General features: G+C 35.8%; 1 protein-coding gene across 2 annotated transcripts in view; it reads right to left on the bottom strand.

The window, feature by feature from the left end:
* Window positions 1-18,459, bottom strand: part of LOC130746635 (BEACH domain-containing protein C2-like) — a 33,113-nt gene that overhangs the window by 9,966 nt on the left and 4,688 nt on the right. For both annotated transcript variants that reach the window (XR_009022167.1, XM_057599329.1), the window contains exons 4-18: window positions 16,638-17,339; window positions 13,541-13,675; window positions 13,097-13,201; window positions 12,160-12,273; window positions 11,622-11,698; window positions 11,079-11,160; window positions 10,490-10,816; window positions 9,542-10,107; window positions 8,916-9,000; window positions 8,602-8,796; window positions 5,585-6,139; window positions 5,365-5,508; window positions 3,858-4,319; window positions 1,502-1,647; window positions 396-465 (exon numbers count right to left, since the gene is read on the bottom strand). Coding sequence is in view for 1 of the 2 variants with exons in the window: in XM_057599329.1 (XP_057455312.1) it covers window positions 396-465; window positions 1,502-1,647; window positions 3,858-4,319; window positions 5,365-5,508; window positions 5,585-6,139; window positions 8,602-8,796; window positions 8,916-9,000; window positions 9,542-10,107; window positions 10,490-10,816; window positions 11,079-11,160; window positions 11,622-11,698; window positions 12,160-12,273; window positions 13,097-13,201; window positions 13,541-13,675; window positions 16,638-17,339 (3,765 nt within the window). In the remaining variant the exon portion in view is untranslated. The remainder of the gene's footprint in view (window positions 1-395; window positions 466-1,501; window positions 1,648-3,857; window positions 4,320-5,364; window positions 5,509-5,584; window positions 6,140-8,601; window positions 8,797-8,915; window positions 9,001-9,541; window positions 10,108-10,489; window positions 10,817-11,078; window positions 11,161-11,621; window positions 11,699-12,159; window positions 12,274-13,096; window positions 13,202-13,540; window positions 13,676-16,637; window positions 17,340-18,459) is intronic.

The following is an 18,459-nucleotide window of genomic DNA, read 5'->3' as shown; positions in this document are numbered from 1 at the left end:
TTGAAGTTAACACCTAGGGGTATTATTGTAATAGTGGGTTAATATACCTAGGGGTATTATTGTAATAAGCAACAGCTATCTCTATCTCCACTATATAAGTGTGACTGGTAGTTATTCATTGTAACAGAAAATCAACAACATTGAATCTGTTCAATTCAGTTAGAACTCTCTCTCTCTCTCTCTCTCTCTATTTTCTGCTTTACTACAAATTTAACAAATATAAAGACAATTTATTTTTAAAAAAATGGTTCTTAAAATAAATTACCAAAACACCTAAAAGATGAAAAAACTTAAACAAACTGGCTATATATCAGTAATCATTATAAGTCAAATCCAATAAGATTTTATTTCTGAAAAATAACAGGAAACAAAGCGGCATATTTAAGAAGTAATACCCCAAAGTCAAAGAAGAAGTTTGAACGGTCCACCATAAATAGCTCCAGTGCACTTCTTCTAAGTAGATATCTGTAGCAGGAACTAATTACTGACAAACAACTGAAAATATTTTTCTTCTTTCAAAATATACTCAATCTGGCCAAACTTTGGACAATAATAAAAACTATCAAGCAGAAAGCCTGAAGAAGCTAATCAAATAGGGAAGAACTTTTAGAGAAGGAAATATACAGTTTATTCAACACACCACTAATATTTTATGATGCCTTCTTTATTAGGGCACTTATTATGTACTTTAACTTGGTTCTGTTGAAATGATCAATTTAGGAGTATCGGAGTGCACTGTATCCATCTAGTCTAGAACAAATTTTCTGGTTCTCTACTTGGATACAAACTTTATCAGAAAAATAAGGACACTAAACTTTTACAGTAATGTGAAGTTTTTATAGTCATTTGGTGGTGTGGGTGGAGTATACTTTTAAGGGGTTTCTGTGTCCCCAAGCTTGATTTAGTATATCGTCACACTTTAGGTTTCCCAATGTTCTATTCATTTGAGCTTGAAGGGCTCGCTACCTCAGAATGGTATAGATTGGAAAGTCTTTATGCAAACTCAGTTCCCCCGCTCCCACAAAAAGAGAACACAACAGACAGAGCTCAAGTCTCTGATTCTAATGCTGACGTCCATACTATCAGCCTAAGTTTCCTTTTAATAGGGAAAAAAACTTATTAAAGAGAGAGAAAGCATGACCAGCGGGTAAAAAATAGTATATTCTCCATAGCCAAGAAACACAAGAAACGTATATGTAAAACAAATTTACAGAGAAGACGTTTGCAATCTGTTTGTAAGCCTATCACTCTTTAAAAGAAACCAAAACCCATGCACCAAATAGAAGCAAAAAAGACGATCATCTCCAACAACGAAGTTTAAAGGAAAGCAGAGAAGATTCCACAACTTTAAGGATCAAGGTAACTAAAAACTTGTTTTAATAGACAAATATCAACTATGTCAATATACAGACAACATATATATCATAATCCAAATTAAATGATAACAAGTGTATATACTAGAATGAATAAATAGGAAACGGTCAACAAAATGAATGTTCACCTCCGGCTATAAACTTGATGAAGTGATGACATCAACCAGCTGCGATTCTTTTCTTGGTCACCTTCTACAGAACCCGAATCCAAACCATCCCCTGTAGTGCTGGCCTCACCGTTATCAACTAGAAAATTTATCCTTCTTCTGGTAACCTACAATAAGAGAATGCCAATTCACACAAGTGTAATTACAATACATAAGCAGGAAAACAATTTCAAGTCCTTCATGCATTTTTCGCACGATAAAAACCTCAGGCAAATCCTCAACTTAAGGATTTAAGACGTTCAACAAAGAAGCTTTCACATATATTGATTCTAGGAAACAAACGCAAGCTGCAAAAACCATGGGAAAAAGAAGATAGAGTAACAAAAACCCTAGTATCTTGCATCAGAGCATTTACTAAACAAAAATATTAATTGTGATAGCTTTATCCATGTCTGTAAGCAGTTATTGATGACATGTTGCAGGTTCATGGGCCACATAAGGCCCTTAAAATCAGTTTCACATATGTTCTAACTTCTAACGCTGTTATGCTACTGTTTCTCTATGGAGATTGGAGCCATCTGTGGAAGTATACAAGCAAAATGTGGCAATATGAAACTTATTTCAGGTGCAACTCTCATATGTCAAAGGTTCTATGACATGAAGCATGAATTGGGATTAAGATTAGGCATTGGGCTCCAATTTGATGTAAAGCACATGGTCTTTTCAATAGTGGATTTGTTGGGGATTGAGCAGCCTTCCCACAACACAATTATGTTCTCTGTTTTCTTTGGTTTTTTGGTGTTTGCTCTTATCTTAAGGAGGACTCCTTACCCTCACAAATATGTAATTTTTTTCTGTCTTAATGAATTTCACCTATTATAAAAAAAAGGGCCCATAAGGCAATATTTAGATTTAAAATATGAATCAAACAATTACTATTAACTACAAAATATGCTGAATATACATGAAGCTACATCAAAACTACTTTGAAACCACTTTGTAACTTCTTGTCATGAACCAACTATCCAAAACGCTTAAGTTGTGGGGAAAAGATAAATAAACAATTTTATGTTATTATTCTAACAAGCCCTTTATGCAAGACCACATTGGGATTGAAGCGTGGACAATGCATGCATAAGCCCATTTACCTTTTGCTGAAACTCAATTTTTTTATTAGAATAATGTGGCCACAAGGTTCGAACTCTAGACAATGTTGTCACATCCCAAAAACTTAACTTGTTGGGTGCAGACACATGAATGATTTTATACTATTATTCTAATACTTCTTAGCTTTTTTTACATCAATAAATGCAACTTGCTCCAAACTAAAAGTATACACTAAAAAAGAGTAAATAATGACAACAATAATTTCTTTGAGATCATTTCTTTGAAGAAAATATTTATCAAATTTTATCAAATTCCAAAGGCTTTAATATATTTTTCCCCTAAAAATATGACGTTTTTTTAATTACTCTCTACAATTTTTACAATGTTTTAGTCATTAAAAATATGAGAAAAAACATGTCTTTAGTCCATCGTGAGTCGTGAGGGACTAAAACACATTAACAAAACCATAATAAAAGAGGCTTTAATAAGTATGTGGTCCCCCATGTTATAGTTAGTTTTGGTTTCTATCATCTAATTTGTATGGTTTTGGTTTCTATCATCTAATTTGTATGGTTTTGGTTTCAGCCTCTGCTTCATAATATCTCACTTGTATTGGTGATGTGGCTAAAAAAAGGGGGCACGTGTGTCCAGAGAAATGTTATGTCACATATTTTTCTTTCAAATCAGATCAATGACTATCTATTTAAATAAAAATGAAATTTCACTCTGAAAATTTATGGTTTCTCGATCTTTTAAGAGTTTATTTATTCAAAGTGCTAGCTGTCAGATCTGACTTCGCAGCAACATTGGCCATATAAAATTACTCTTGCCACGTGGCTATTAAAGTGAGGACTGAAACGAAAGTTACTTGTAAGAATAGGGACCAAAACCATACAAGTTAGATGGAAGGGACCAAAACCAAATTTGATATAAAATGGGGGACAACAAAGAGGGACAAACTCAATAAACCTCATATTTTTAGGGATAAAATTTATATTTGAGCTATTTCAAAATAACAATTGATCTAGAACCAATATTGTTTTTCATTTTTTTTATGAATTTTCTTTTACTCTTTATCGCTACTAGCAGCCTACGTAATTTTACCACATTACATAACCTCAAATGGCTAAAAAATGCAAATGGGCATGTACACAGTCCTCAGAAAATCTGTAGTTATATATGAGCAATATCATCAAGACTGATTTTAAAATTATTTTAAATTATAACATTGAACTTACTTGTATGTCAAAAAAAAAAACATTGAACTTACTTGGAAAGTTCCCTGTACAACCCTAAGTGGTTGCACTATTGATGATGGTAGCTCGAGAACAATTCTGTCATCAAGCTCATTTGGAACATACCCAGGTGCAAAGGCTGAAGAACTCTGAAGAACACCTTCACCATTCTCATGTTGAGTATCTAAAGATTCTGAAGATGCTTGTACACTTTGCTCAGCTGCTTCAGAAAATCTAGGCTGATTTTCTTCTTTATCTTTAATGTCATTGACCTTAGCATCCAAACTCTCTGTTTCCATCTGTTCACCTTCATTTACACCCTCTATTGAGATCGCTTCTGCCGACAAAATTGGAGCACTCTGATCATTATTCTTATTCTCCCCTGAAAATTCTTCATAATTAGCTGCAGCACCTAAATGATCAGACCCTTGGTAATTCCTCTTCATGCATCTTCTCATCCGAGAAGAACTTTCCATAAAATCTAGCTTCCAGAAAACCTGGAAAGTAAACAGCATGATAATTAATGATGTTTATCTCGATAAGATTTTCAATAACTAGAAATTGTTACATTATTTTTTCTGTTTTGACAGCTAGATAGTATGTTAGTTAGCTCATAGCTTCTCATGTAAGCTAAGGTGATATAGCTCTTCTATATATAGAGCTACCCTTTGTATTGATTTTCTAAGCAATACAATACATCATTCAGATTCAATCTCTCTCTCTCATACTTCTATACCCCTAATCATTCTTTCTCATCTCTCATCCTTTCTTTGCATTCCTTTTATCTTTAACAGTCTCCGATGCAAATCCATTGATATCTTCCGCTCCCTGTTTATTTCTGGGGTGTCACAACTCACAATATTGTTCCACATTGATCAGCCACCAATAGGTCTCCTTTCCATCAAATGTTTGAATCATTAAGAACAACTCTCACAGCCTCAAGTTCGGAGGTCGTATTCCAGTTGATAAAACATTGGTATTTTATCACAAGAAAGAAAAATAAATCGCTCAATTACAGATACACACTCGTAGAGCTCTGAACGTCTGCATCTAACATTTTCCTATTCCCCTAATTTAGTTCTTTCCTTGTCAATATTGATTTGATTAGTTGTAAATATAGTTTACATCAGCAAACTGTTGTAACTGCTGTAATTCAATCCCTAAAATTAAGGGATTCAGTTTTGTATCATTGAAAATATAAATTTAAAGTGCTCAAAGCTAATTTCTCAAGCAATTCAATCTGCTTAGTCTATTTCTCAAGCAAAACATGACAGGAAAATCAAGTATCAGCTCAAAAGAGCAGTCCAATTATTCTGCAAAACCAAAAGCCCTCTAAATAAGCAGAAGCACAAGTAAGAAAAGGTTAAAACTTGTTTTTTAATTACAGGATTTTGTATACACTAAACAACAACAAGCAACACACATCTTCCTAGAGTTTCTTCTTATAATCATTAAAAGAAAATTTATGGCCAGAAAGAGACAATAAGAGACAAAGAATGCAAGTTTAGTAACTACAGTATAGATGTAAAAATCACAACATACAAGAGGTGGGCTATAGAAATTCTCTGCAAAGGGCCCAAATAGACTTCTCATCTCGATTAACTGACGTATAAGTTTACGCCATGCACGAAGTCCAGTACTGATTCGATGTCGAGCTATTTTATCTACATGAGCACGCCTGTCAATCTGGCAGCAAAGAAATATTTAAAATACAGCATATCAATATAATCTGAAAAACTGTAGTAATGATTAGAGAACAAACCTCAGACCGTTGGATATTCCTTGCTACGGCAAAACTGGCAACAAGAACAGCAATAAATTTATACGACAAAGCATTAAAATCTTTCCCATATACTGACTTTGTATCAACTGGATGCAAACATTCCATCCAGGCAACTCCCATTGCTTCAGTAATATTCCATCGCATTGCTCGCTCCATATCACTAGCACTCCTACGCTGTGCAGATGTAGCCATTGCAACAGCACTAAGACCTCTTCCAGAACCAACCCTTGAAAATCGTTGACGATCACGAGAAGCTGCTAGCGCAGCTGCTTTTGCAGCAGCTTTGCTCTTGGGTAGGGGTGGTGTTTTGTTAGGAGCTTCTAAAGGTTTCTGAAAGCTTGAAAAGGTATAAAGCTTAGCCTGTTTGCGTTCTGTCAACGAGGTATCACGCCTAAGCTGGGAACTTGTTGAACTTGTTGAAGGAGCATGACTTTCACCACCAGAAGTCCCAGCTGCAATCATCGCCAATGCCATTGCAGCAGGAGGTGATGCAAAAGCAGCAGCCCAAGCAGGAGATATCATAGCAAGAGCAGCCTGAAAGAAATGTCAGGTACACAATTAAGTTAGCGTGGAAAAATCATATAAATGAATAGAATGTTAGTATCATAAAGAACTGGTTTTGTTAGTGGCAACTGACAAGCCCCAAAATCCAGCAGTCACTCAGTTTTTATTTCAAGTACCCAATAGCTAAACTTGTGTCTACCTAAAATGTTGTGTCAAGTAGTCAATAGCTCAACTTGTGTCTATTAAAAATCTGTTTGTGTAGCACCAAACCTTTATTCAGCTATTGACTCTTTTAGAGTCTCAAACTCAGTACAAGAGGCATTACAAGATAGGAACTGGACTCAAACCATGAATGATGAGATGAAAGCTTAGGAGAAAAACGAGAATTGGGAGGTTGTTGAGAAACCAGAGCACAAAAGGGCAATAGGTCGCAGATCAGGGAATTTATTCCCATAATTAGGAGAGATATTATTTCCATATTTGTAATATGTTATCATTATAAAGTTAGCTCTATGCTGTCTACTCTGCATCAAGACAGTATTTTCATTCCATTTTCCTGAGTTTGACAGTCTGATGGCTCACTTGAACGTTATAAAGCAAGATTAGTGATGAAAGGTTATACCCAGACATATGGGATTGATTACGATGAGACATTTTCCCCTGCAGCAAAGATGAATACTCTAAGGATCATTCTCTCCCTAGCAGCTCACTTTGAGTGGGAATTGCATCAATTTGATGTGAAGAATGCCTGCTTGCATGAAGACTTAAAAGAAAAAGTGTACATGGATATCTCGCTCGGCTATGGTCTCAAACAATCTCCTCGGGCTTGGTTTTCGGAGATTCTCACAAGCCATGTTGTGCTTTTGATATAGGCATAGCCAAGGTAATCATACCCACTTCAGAAAACATGCTCAGAATGGTAAACTCACTATCCCATATTCCCATTGGTCTATGTGGATGACATGAATATTGCAGGTGATGGAATATGAAGGAAAAAGGCTTCTCATCGGGAAGTTGAAGTACTTCCTAGGGGTGGAGGTGGCTTACTCAAAATAGGGCATTTTCATTTCTCAAAGGAAGTATGTCCTGGAAGAAACTGGAAAATTGGAATGTAAAACCACCCGAACCCCTATAGAGCAAAATCACAGACCTTGAAGTGATGAAGAAAGCCCAAAGGTAAAGAGGATCCAGTATTAGAGACTTGTAGGAAAGCTCATCTACCTATCTCACACCACACCAGATATAGCACGTCTGATGAGTGTGGTTAGCCAGTTCATGCAGGACCACACTAGAGAGACATTTACAGGCAGTAAATATAATTTTTCAGTAGCTGAAGACTAGTGCAAGATGAGGGGTGTTATTCAAAAGGGGGAGAGAGTTTGTCTATGAAAGTGTACACGGATGCAGATTATGCAAGGTCAATTATTGATAGAAGGTCCACTACTTGATATTGCATGTTGCTTAGTGGAAATTTAGTAACATGGAGGAGTAAGAAGCAGAATGTAATTGCAAGGTCAAGTATAGAGGCAGAAATTCAGATTTATGGCTCAATAAGTATGTGAACTATTGTGAGTGAAAATTGTTTTAAGATAATCTTAAGTTAAGCATGTTAAGTATATTCTTCAGATTTCTTATGTCTGCTAGGTCCAACCAAACTATTGGTTAAATGTTTTGTTAGAGTTGGGTATTCTGTTTTAATGATGTCTAGGTTAGTTATAACTAACCCCATGCTTTTGTTAGAAGATTTAGCTAGAATTATCAAACTATAAATGTATTCAAGCCTGTAATCAATTTAATGAGAAATATTACAATTTATCTCTCTCTCTCTCTCTCTCTCTCTCTCTCTCTCTCTCTCTCTTTTCTACTACTTATATTTCTAAAAAAGCATGAGGCTCCTATGAAGTTTTTTGTGATAACAAATCTACCATTAGCAATTAGCATTGCTCACAACCTGGTCCAACAGGATAGAACAAAGCACATAGGGATATATCAATACTTTATCAAGGAGAAACTGAATGATGGTCTTGTATCTACAGAGTATGTCCCTTCAGAACTTCAATTGGCCTATGTGTTCACCAAATGACTTCCCATAGAGTGGTGTCGAGATCTTACTTGCAAGCCGGGAATGATATTTACGTGATTGAGCAGGAGTGTTGTAATATGATGATATTGTGTCGTTATTTTATTTCCTAAATTATGTGATTAGTACAAGTGTAATTAGAATATTTGTATAGTTTTTTTCTTTGTAATTATTTCCTTTATTAGGAAAGTCTTAGCATATATAATGTAATCACCAACTGTAACTTTGAGAATTGAGATAAGAAATAAAGTTACTTCTCTTCTACTTTCAACTATTTTAAAATGCCAGAAATGAGAATAATACTCATGAGTGCATCTATTTAATAGATTACATATGCCATTGTTTATGTATAATGCATGCACATATATCTGTTACGGTGTGTAAACATATAAACATACGCACACTAAAATACCTCAACTGGCAGGGCATCAGCAGCCACTATACGATCATCCACAATAAGTGGATTTAAACCATCGGCAGTTGCAAGTTCATGAATTCCAGCCAAAACAGGTCGCCACCTTCTTAAGACAGCAACAAATGGAGGTAAAATAGCCTCAAGGTACTTTCTACGAAGAGGCTTTTGGTCTATGCTAATAGCATGGTATACCTGGCCAGATATTGTACTATATAGTAAATACAAGGGTTGCACGAAAGAAAGACAAATGACACATGGTGTGGATAACACAGTAAGAAAGAATGAAAATGATAGAAGATATAAATACCAACCTCGGAATACAGCACGCAAGATGCTACCAAGACTCTTTGTCTTTTAGAATCAGAAACTGGCATGTTGAGAACGGGTGAGAGAACACTGTCAAAGTTGCAAGAAAGAATAAAAAAGGTATCAACAACATGTTGAAATACTTGAAGGTATAGGGTTTTAGATAATGAAGAGGAGAAGAGAAAGAATAAAGTCTTTGAATTGTGATATGGTTTTATTATGATATGATACATAAAACTATGCACTGTCGCTTATTTATAGTAACACCAAACTCTTAATCCTAATCAAGTAAGAAAACTAATCATGATAATTGCCAAACTCCTTATCCTAATTAAATAAGGAAACAAGTCAAGAAATATAAATAAAATATGTAAATTAATTTTACATTTCCTAAATTTAAAAAAAATTGTTGCAAACAGAAGTAAAAAAAATACTTTTCAAGTATTGGCTGGTCACAGAAAATGAGCAAATGTCAATGTAGCTATCCTAGTTTTTGTTTTTAAAAGCCAATGTAGCTATCCTTGTATATGGAACTTTTCCGAGTAATGATCAAATCTTCTCTAAGAGATAAAAATTATCATTCAATGAATAAAAATGGGCTGGAGCCCAGAAGTAAATCAGATTGCTTTACCTCCACAGAAGTGCTGAGCATGATTTCCTTCCTTCAGATATTGCATCCTCCATACTTATAGTCCTCATCGGTATAGGTTCTTCCCCATCATCATCTTCCCTCATTGATAGAAGAACCATCCGAAGCATGCACAAGAATGGCTGGTCACTGTCTAATAAATTGTATAATGCAGTCATCGCTCCCATTCCTGTACCAGACCCTCCACCTATACCTAGACCACCACCAAGCCCAGAATCATCTAGCAACAATGTTTGGAGCATTGCCACAGACTTCTTCACCAAAGGAAGTTCAAGCCAGTTGCCACTAGCATCTTTCTCCAAAGAAGATTTCCAAAAATCCCATCCACTCCCACCACCACCAAATGAAGCTGTATTTGAAGGAAGGCCAACACCATACCACAACCGACTCCTATATTTCCACCCAATAGCTAAATCCTTAGCACAGGACCCATATGATACATAAGCACAAGAAACAGATTCATACGGCTCAGCTGCAGCTGCTGCAGCAAGCCTTTCCATAACTGAAGCCGAAATCCGACCATTGGCATCAGCCATTGAAGAAAGGACCTGAAAATGTTTGACGGCATGAGTCCGACCAATGTAGAAATGAACAAATGTATTATTGAGAGAGAGAGAGAGAGAGAGAGAAAGGGTCTATAGAAATTAAAATAAAAAAGAATGCATATAATTCAAAGTAGAGGATAAATAAAACACACAAAAAACCAAAAAATGTCTTAAATGCAAAGGATATGGACAAAAGTTGAAGATTTAAGGGGAAAATAGAGCATTTGCAAAAAGGAATCTTAAAGTTAGATAAGAAACATAATATATTTCCTAGAAAGGGCATGCAATTGCATGAAGTTTGCAGGAATGACAGGAACAACACTGGAGAGAAATTACTGTTTTGACATAAAGCAAGCATATCTACTACAAGTTACTGTATGCGCACATCTAGAGAGACTCCCCCGGAGTTGCTAGATGATGATGTGCAATCACCCATAACTTCTGCTGATCCACCAATTGTTGATGATGATGTTGAGTTATTAGGCATTGGATATAAGAGAGAAAGGGGAGATGGAGAGCTATCTGTAGCACGCAAAGAAGAAGCTCGTTTGCTCTGTAACCTTAAATGATCCTCAACAAGCATAAGTATCACAACAGCATTCTCTACTAAAGCCACAGATAGGTGAGCGGCACTCTCAGACTCTGCCTTAGCATCGCTTGGAGACAAACCCCCAGCTGCAACACCAGCAGCTGCCGCAGCAATAATTTGTTTCTGCAGTAAGAAAAATCTGAATGTAGGCATTAACTCTGTTGTTCTTTCACTCTTTTCAGTAAAATAAGAGAACATACAGATGTTTATTTCTAAGTGTGCTTAGGTTTAATGGGAGACATCTGGACGAGTGCAGACATTGGTAACCACAATTGACTGTGGGGGGAAAAGAAAATTGGGAGATGAAAATGACAACATTATCATGCCATGGCATAAACGAAACTCTTTATAAGGGAAATCAATAATGATTGCAAACAACATGTACCTGGACGTGCAATTCTCTAGCAGCAAAGTCCAGCAAGCCTCCTAAGAGTCTTCTCTTAAATATCGGTAATGATTCTTCACGTCTTCAAGACATTAACCAACGAAGAACGATCATAGAAATCATGAAGAGAAAAAGTGAAAACTGTCACTGGAACATTTTTTCAGGACAAGGGAATAATATTCTAATAGTTGTGAAAATAACAAAAGTAGAATTTCTGGATAGTAATTCTCACATTGATCAGAATGATATTACATGGGTATTTATAACAAGAAACAAGAGTACAAGAAAGGAAATATATAAAATCATTCATGTGTCTTCACCCAATAGCTTTTAAGCTTTGAGGATAGTTAGTTCATGACACTTGTGATGACCTCATGACTATGTTTTCAATTTTCATGCAAAGAAATAGTTTAATCGTTAGTTAAGAAACAGAGTCAAACTGTACCAAAAGCAACAAGATATCATGATGGATGGCCAAAAGTGTAGTAATAGCAATGGAGAAGGAAAGAATTATGAGAGCCCATAATGGTTGTGTAAACTTACCTAGTTCGTTGTTCTCCTGTGCTAGAACCACCCACAATAGAAAGCCATTCTGCACAATGAATTGTGGCTTCAATATCCTACACAAATTGAGCAACACTAAGTGCTACTAATGTATTTGATAAAGCAACAAATCAAGCTAGTAAAAACAATATGCATGTCTAAAGTTCTAATATCAAATAATAATAGGTAACTTGAATCTGAACAAAAAAACTAGGAGACAATATATCACTCAAAAAAATTCAACAATAACATTACCTTATCTCATAAGGTGGTTAGCTACTTGGATTAACTGGACTATCCAGCTCTATTAGAAACCCAATGAAATTCCAGCAAACCAAAAAATTATTTGTAAAAGTCATTTCAAGTTCAAGTATTTTGACATTCAACCATTACAACTCCAGCTAAAGAAACAAGAACTAATACATAAATAACAAGAAACGAATTGTTGTGTGAGCAGGTTGTAGACAGTGTAGACACAATATCATGAAAGTGCATCGCCTAAAAAAAGGGAAGTTAATAATTCAAAATAAATATCAACCTTCCATCCATCCTTTTGTCGCATTGAATATTGTAGCATGATGATAAGGAAGTTATGTATGAGGTCCTCTATGTCTCCAAGGCTTGTTGAGTCGGGTGATTTGCTTGGACCCAACTGTCAAAGCAAAGCATGTAAGTAGCACAGTCAAAGAATTATGCAAGAAAATTGAATTATTAGCAGTTAGATTGATTTTTGTCATTTGTTAGCCATGGTTCATCATGTTAGCAATGAAGGCAACTCAAGGCTGGCTGCAATGAAGGTGGTTGTGGTTTGGATGCAGAAGCAAAGCCGCACGGAATCGGGAGCTTTAATAACAACTTAAAAAAAGACTGAAATATTAACTTATTGTATTCTCTATACTCATTTACAAGGACTAAACTTCTAATATATAGAGAGGTACAACAAGCAATTAAAATTGAAATAGATCTATCATAAATCCTAATAATAGTACAATATCACAATTATTTACATAATCAGAAATAAAATATGAAAATAATATAATTATTCACAACACTACACTAACAGTATTTTCCTACGTTTGTGAACAAAACCAAAATAAGCTTGACCCTTGAGCAAAGAAATGTGTGTTGATTGGGGATGTTTCCTCTCAAAAGGGATACAAGTGATTTGATACTATTGCCAAAAGAAATGTCACTACGGACACCACCTTTTTAAATACTCATCTAGGGTAGAGAAAAATTTAAGATTGTCAACACTATTTTTAAGTTGATGATACTATACCTACACTAGTTAATTAAATGGAGAGCCCAAATGTACCAAATAAAAGCCGGTCAAGTATATCAAACAATGATGAAGACACTAATTTTACATGTAAATTAAAGTTGGGAAGATCATGATTTCCATAAAACAAAAAGAAATTAGATCAGTACAGTGAGTCAGTGAGATTTAGAAGAATTGAGATGTTGTAAATTATTACCTCATGGTTTGAGATCAAGACCTCTATAATCCATTCAGGCCATTCCTCCATATTTTTCAGACTGCTTCTATTTTCTGTGCGACTGCAAGCTAAAAATAGAAGATCCTGAAATCATACACAAACAGGAAGCTCAAAATTAAGGGCTATGAAACAAGTTTTCCAATGGGAAATATACCTATGAATGGAGTTCTTAATTTGTCCAACTAAATTCCATAAACATTCTATATTGCAGCGTCATACACTTGCACTATATTACTCAATTCTAAAACAACAACAAGAGCTTAAGGCCAAGACTTACAATCAAGATATTATAACATCTCTTTCATATATTCTAACAAATTGGAATAATAAAATGAAATTTATAAATCAAGTGCAAGAACAAGATACAGAAAAAATCTCATAAAAAAGATTAATACATTGAAAGTGGAACTGTTAAGCTAATACCTGTAGTGCTCTTCTCTGCAGGGACTTGGGCGCAAATGGAAGCGAATGCAAAAGCACCAATAGAAGTTGCAAGTGCTCAAGGCGATGACCAGAATTATAGAAGTTCAGCCCATCCTCTGTTGAACAAGCATTGATCTGATCGAAAAGAAAGAAGACCAAAAATAAACATGGAAAAAGAAAATATCAGCTGAAGAGGATAGGGATCTGTTTGATAATTGTTTTGGAAAGTTTCTTTTTTTCAAAAGCTAAAACACAAAAAAAAAATATTCTGATGTCTATTTGTATCTTAATTGTTTTGAAAACTAGTACTTCATACTCTATTATCAGAATAAAATTGACAACACAATTTAGTTGTTTTTGTTTTATTTAACTCATTTCCTTTGATTCTCCAATCTTTTTACAAACCACCAATACTGCCGCCACTGTCACCTCCACCACACTGCAGTTTCCACCACAGATGCCACCTCCACCAGTGCTTCTATCACCGCCCCACTTCAACCTCTACCACATGTGCATCCTCAAGCTTTCAAAACTTATTATCAAAACAAGTCATCAGATAGACTTTTTAAATACTTTTATTCTGTGGAATATTTAAAAGAAGTAATTCTATGAAATAATTTTCAAAGCCAATAAAACAGAACAGAATCAAACAAGTCCTAGAAGTTCCTTTTTATCAACTCATTCAGCTACTCACAGTTCTCAAGTGATGTCCTCAATAGATATTTGAGAGGGGCTGCGAGGCTTTACTGTATTATTCTGTTATGACCAGGAACACCGTTCATTTATATTAGAGAATTATTCTCTTCAGTTAATAAGTTCCCTCTTTATTGAGAAAAAACAAAATTTAGCCAGAAGATAATAGAAATGGTCAAGAATTTGTAATAGAGATAAACAAGTTGTGACTCAAAGAAGTCCCACATTGCCTAGATTAGCTAGTTTACAAGTGTATATATAATAAAGAACACACACACACCCAAAGGTTTTGTGGTGTGTGGTTCTAACTTAGGATTTCTAACATGGTATCAGTGCTAGTCTGATCCAAGCCATGACTTCCGCTTCAAAAAAAAAAGATGATATACAGTACAAGGCCTCTGAAGACTCATGAACAGAAGTCTAACACCTAATGACGTTCCGCTGAGCTCAAGCCCAAGACAAAGCAAGCCAAAGCCTCTGACTCAGACGAAGGAGCACAAGTCCAAGGAACACCGATGTTCCCGCTGGAGTACTAGCCCAGACAAAGAAAGTCCAAAGGCGGACTCAGATGAAGGAACACAAGTCCGACGACCACTGATGTTTCCACTGGAGTACAAGGCAAAGGCAAAAAAAAACAAGAAAAAAAATGGAGTCCCACTTGAGGGGGGAGTAATAGAGATAAACAAGTCGTGACTCAAAGAAGTCCCACATTGCCTAGATTAGCTAGTGTACAAGTGTATATATAATAAAGAACACACACACCCATTGCCTTAAGCCTAAGGTTTTGTGGTGTGTGGTTCTAACTTAGGATTTCTAACAATTTGTATGATCAATATCAGAAAAGTGGCAGATATAACATGAAAGATCAAAATGATAGAGAGAATAAACTTGAGGATGCCACTGAGTCTGAGGAGGAAAGAACTGATACTTTGGCATGAAGGATTCATCAAACCTATGATAACAGACTGAGGCACTCTGACCAAATCTGAAACACACTTGGCATTGCAGAGAACTTTTTCCATTTCGACGTCCCTGCCAAATCTTCCACTACGACTTCTGCCTCGATATCCTCCTCTAAAATTGCTGTTAGAGTGTGAATTTGGGAGATTTGCCTCAGCTGTAGAAGATTTAGGCTGCTGGTGTGACTGACTTTGAGTAAGATTCACTGAGATCTCTGTAGAAATCTTTTTATTCTTCTCCAAACGAACTTCTTGAGCAAGAATGAAGATTCTATCTCGACAATACTCAATAGCTGAAATTTACTGCTCATATGAACATGGTAGACCAAAGATTCATACTTTGACGGTAGTCCTTTGAAGTTACTCCTTCGGAGTAACTGCATCTCCAATTGAACACAGAGAATCAGAGATTTCTTTTATCTGCGTGAGGAATTCATCAACTGAACAGTTATCAAGAGTGAAAATTCTCAATTCAGTGCGAAGTTGTCGAGATTTGGCTTGTGTTTGGGAGTGAAAGTGATTGTGTGTGTAACTTATCCCATAACTGATAGGCATTTTTATATTCTATTATTTTTGTAAGAATTGGAGCAGAGAATGTAGAGTGCAGCTAAGAAAGAAGAAGAGCATACTGTTGCTCCCAAAGAAGATACTCATTGCTGAGTTCCTGAACTTCTATCGGATTCAGAGGCAAACCTTGAAGGAATCCTTGGATTTACAAAGAAAAGGTGAAGGCAATGACCAGTTATAACTGGTTCAATTTGTCATTAAGACAAAAAATAATTGTAAGTCAATTTCTCAGAGTAGAGAGTGGGCGCTTCTGATTGTATTACTTGAATGGTAGATTACATCATGTAGATTATATATAAGCTCATCATGAGCTGTAACTGAACTAACTAACTAAAACAGAATCAAACTTAACTACAACTGACTAATACTCAGTTTAACTAACAAAAAACTGTTAAGTGTACTATCCTGTGTACCCAGGTGTATACAGGACTAACACTCCAACAAAAGACATCAGACAGTGGTGACAGTGACCAGAATATGGGGTCTGAACCTACTTGAATGAGGACACGACAATCAAGGGGGCTGGAAACTGGAATGAGGTCACAGTTTCCAGAAAGAAAAAGGAAAATTGCACTGCTGGACAGTGGGTTCACTGGATAACCACAAATTAGGGTTGCATCTTATCAGGCTCTAGATACCATGTCGAAACAAAGAAAAGACATAGAGAATTGAAAGAATCAGTGTTTTAGATATATACATGCGAGAATACTACATAAATACGAGCATCAATAGGTATCGTAATTACATAATAATATACAAAATAAAACCAGCCTATAGTTATCCTATTTACATTATTTCTAACAATATGAATAACAACCACTAATATGTGTGTTTCCATTTTATGGAGAGTAGAATAAGGCAGAGGGAGTTTGTCATACCGAGGCAGTCAATAACGCTGTATAAACATTGTTAGTCATTAGCCTGTTGGGTGCAGCTTGGAAAGCCTTCTGAAAGGCATAAAGAAGAAGAGAAACCTTATCATCAAACATTGTACCCCCTCCATCATGCAATCCAACCCCCAAAAGGTTACTTGTTGTATCAGGACCAGCACGAGAACCAAACCTCAGATGCCCAAAAGCTACCAATGCCCCCAATAGACTTATGATCCCAACAACAATGCTATCACTTTTATCCACATTATAAACATTTTTTCTGGCACTGTCGGCACTGATGGATAGACTTATGCCTCCCAAATTCTCGAAAGATGGAGTTTCAGATGTAAATGCCATCCCTCCAATATTCACATCAGGAGAATAAGGATCAAGGTCACTGCCACTATCAACAGATTGAGAACCTTGATCACTGTCTTGTAAGATGGCTTCACTTTTCTCATCTGATCCTTCATCATCCTGACATGGTTCTGTGATTTGACTGCTGCCATCTGTTTCATTCTTTTGAAGTTCAGGACACTTTGACATTGATTCCGGGACAGCACTATCTCCAGCTTTAGCCTCCCTCTGGAGCAGGACAAGAAGAGTTTCTATCCCGCCACATGCTAAGAATGCTTCTGCAAATGTCTGAGCTCTAGATGTATTTGGCTGTACAACAAGCCTGTAGAAGAGATGCAACACCCTAGCAATCTGGAAACGGAAGTCAATAATGAGAAAATAGTCATAGATAATAGATAACTGGTACCAAATAACTAAGAGAGATTTTAAAATGAAAACAATACATTATAAGTTCATCTTAGATTTTTCAAATTTCAAAACAAGCCACTTAACATGAGATCATTCATAACCACAAGCAGAAGCTGTAGATTACTTGTGTTCACATACTGCAGAATATAGAATATCAGTAAACCATAATTTCCACTAATTTAGCTATTCAGAAAATTAAGTATTTTACTTCACTAGTTAATTGCTCATAAAAAAAAATAACACGTGATACTATAGAAAATAGGGCTTAGTTTTGGGGAAAATTATAGCTCAAGTGTCAAATGCCCCAAGATAAATGTTGGGCTTTAACCTACCATATAAAATGTGAAGAGTTATTCAAGATAGAAGCTCTAGCTAAAAGCACTATTCGATAACCATCTTTAAACAGCATCAACCAAGAGTAATCCATTAGGTGGGGTAGGCTACACTAATCAAATAACCATCAAGCTTTAAGAAAAATCAAGTTTTCAGTAAATCCAATTAAGCAAGGTTTTAATCAATAGTTTCTCTTGAAATTTTATTTGCCCTTTCTCTTTCCATATTAATTAAACTTCTTTAATTTGATCCAGTTTTCTTCGGAAAGCATTGGTCTTCTATTCACATGATCAAACTACCTCAATCAAGCTTTTACATCCTTTCTTTTTACTTTGATTTTCTCCAAAATACATTGGCATCCTCACCGCAAAATTCGCATTTCTTCTTCATTATTTATTTTCTCCTTTGGCCCCTCACTGCCCCACATCCATGACATAGTCACATTGTCAAGTCTGGGAGAAGCTTCACTCGTACTTTCACTCAAACCAAAGCTAAAGCACGTCAGTTGCGTACTGAGCTGAGGAACACAACCTTGAAGTCTAGGTCAATTACTGCTTTCCTTCTTCGAATTAAACATATTTTAGATTCCTTAAATGCTACCGGTGATCCAATTTCGTATACGGAACAAATTGATATAATTCTTGAAGGCTTACCTAATGAGTATGAAGCTCTAGTTAATTTAATCTTCATGCATAGTAAGTTTCAGCCACTGTCGATTGATGAGATTGAG

This window comes from Lotus japonicus, chromosome 3 (assembly GCF_012489685.1).
Source record: "Lotus japonicus ecotype B-129 chromosome 3, LjGifu_v1.2".
In the NCBI taxonomy this organism is placed as follows: Eukaryota; Viridiplantae; Streptophyta; class Magnoliopsida; order Fabales; family Fabaceae; genus Lotus; species Lotus japonicus.
Note: the sequence above shows the minus strand (reverse complement) of the source record. Positions and strands in the feature narration are given on the sequence as shown.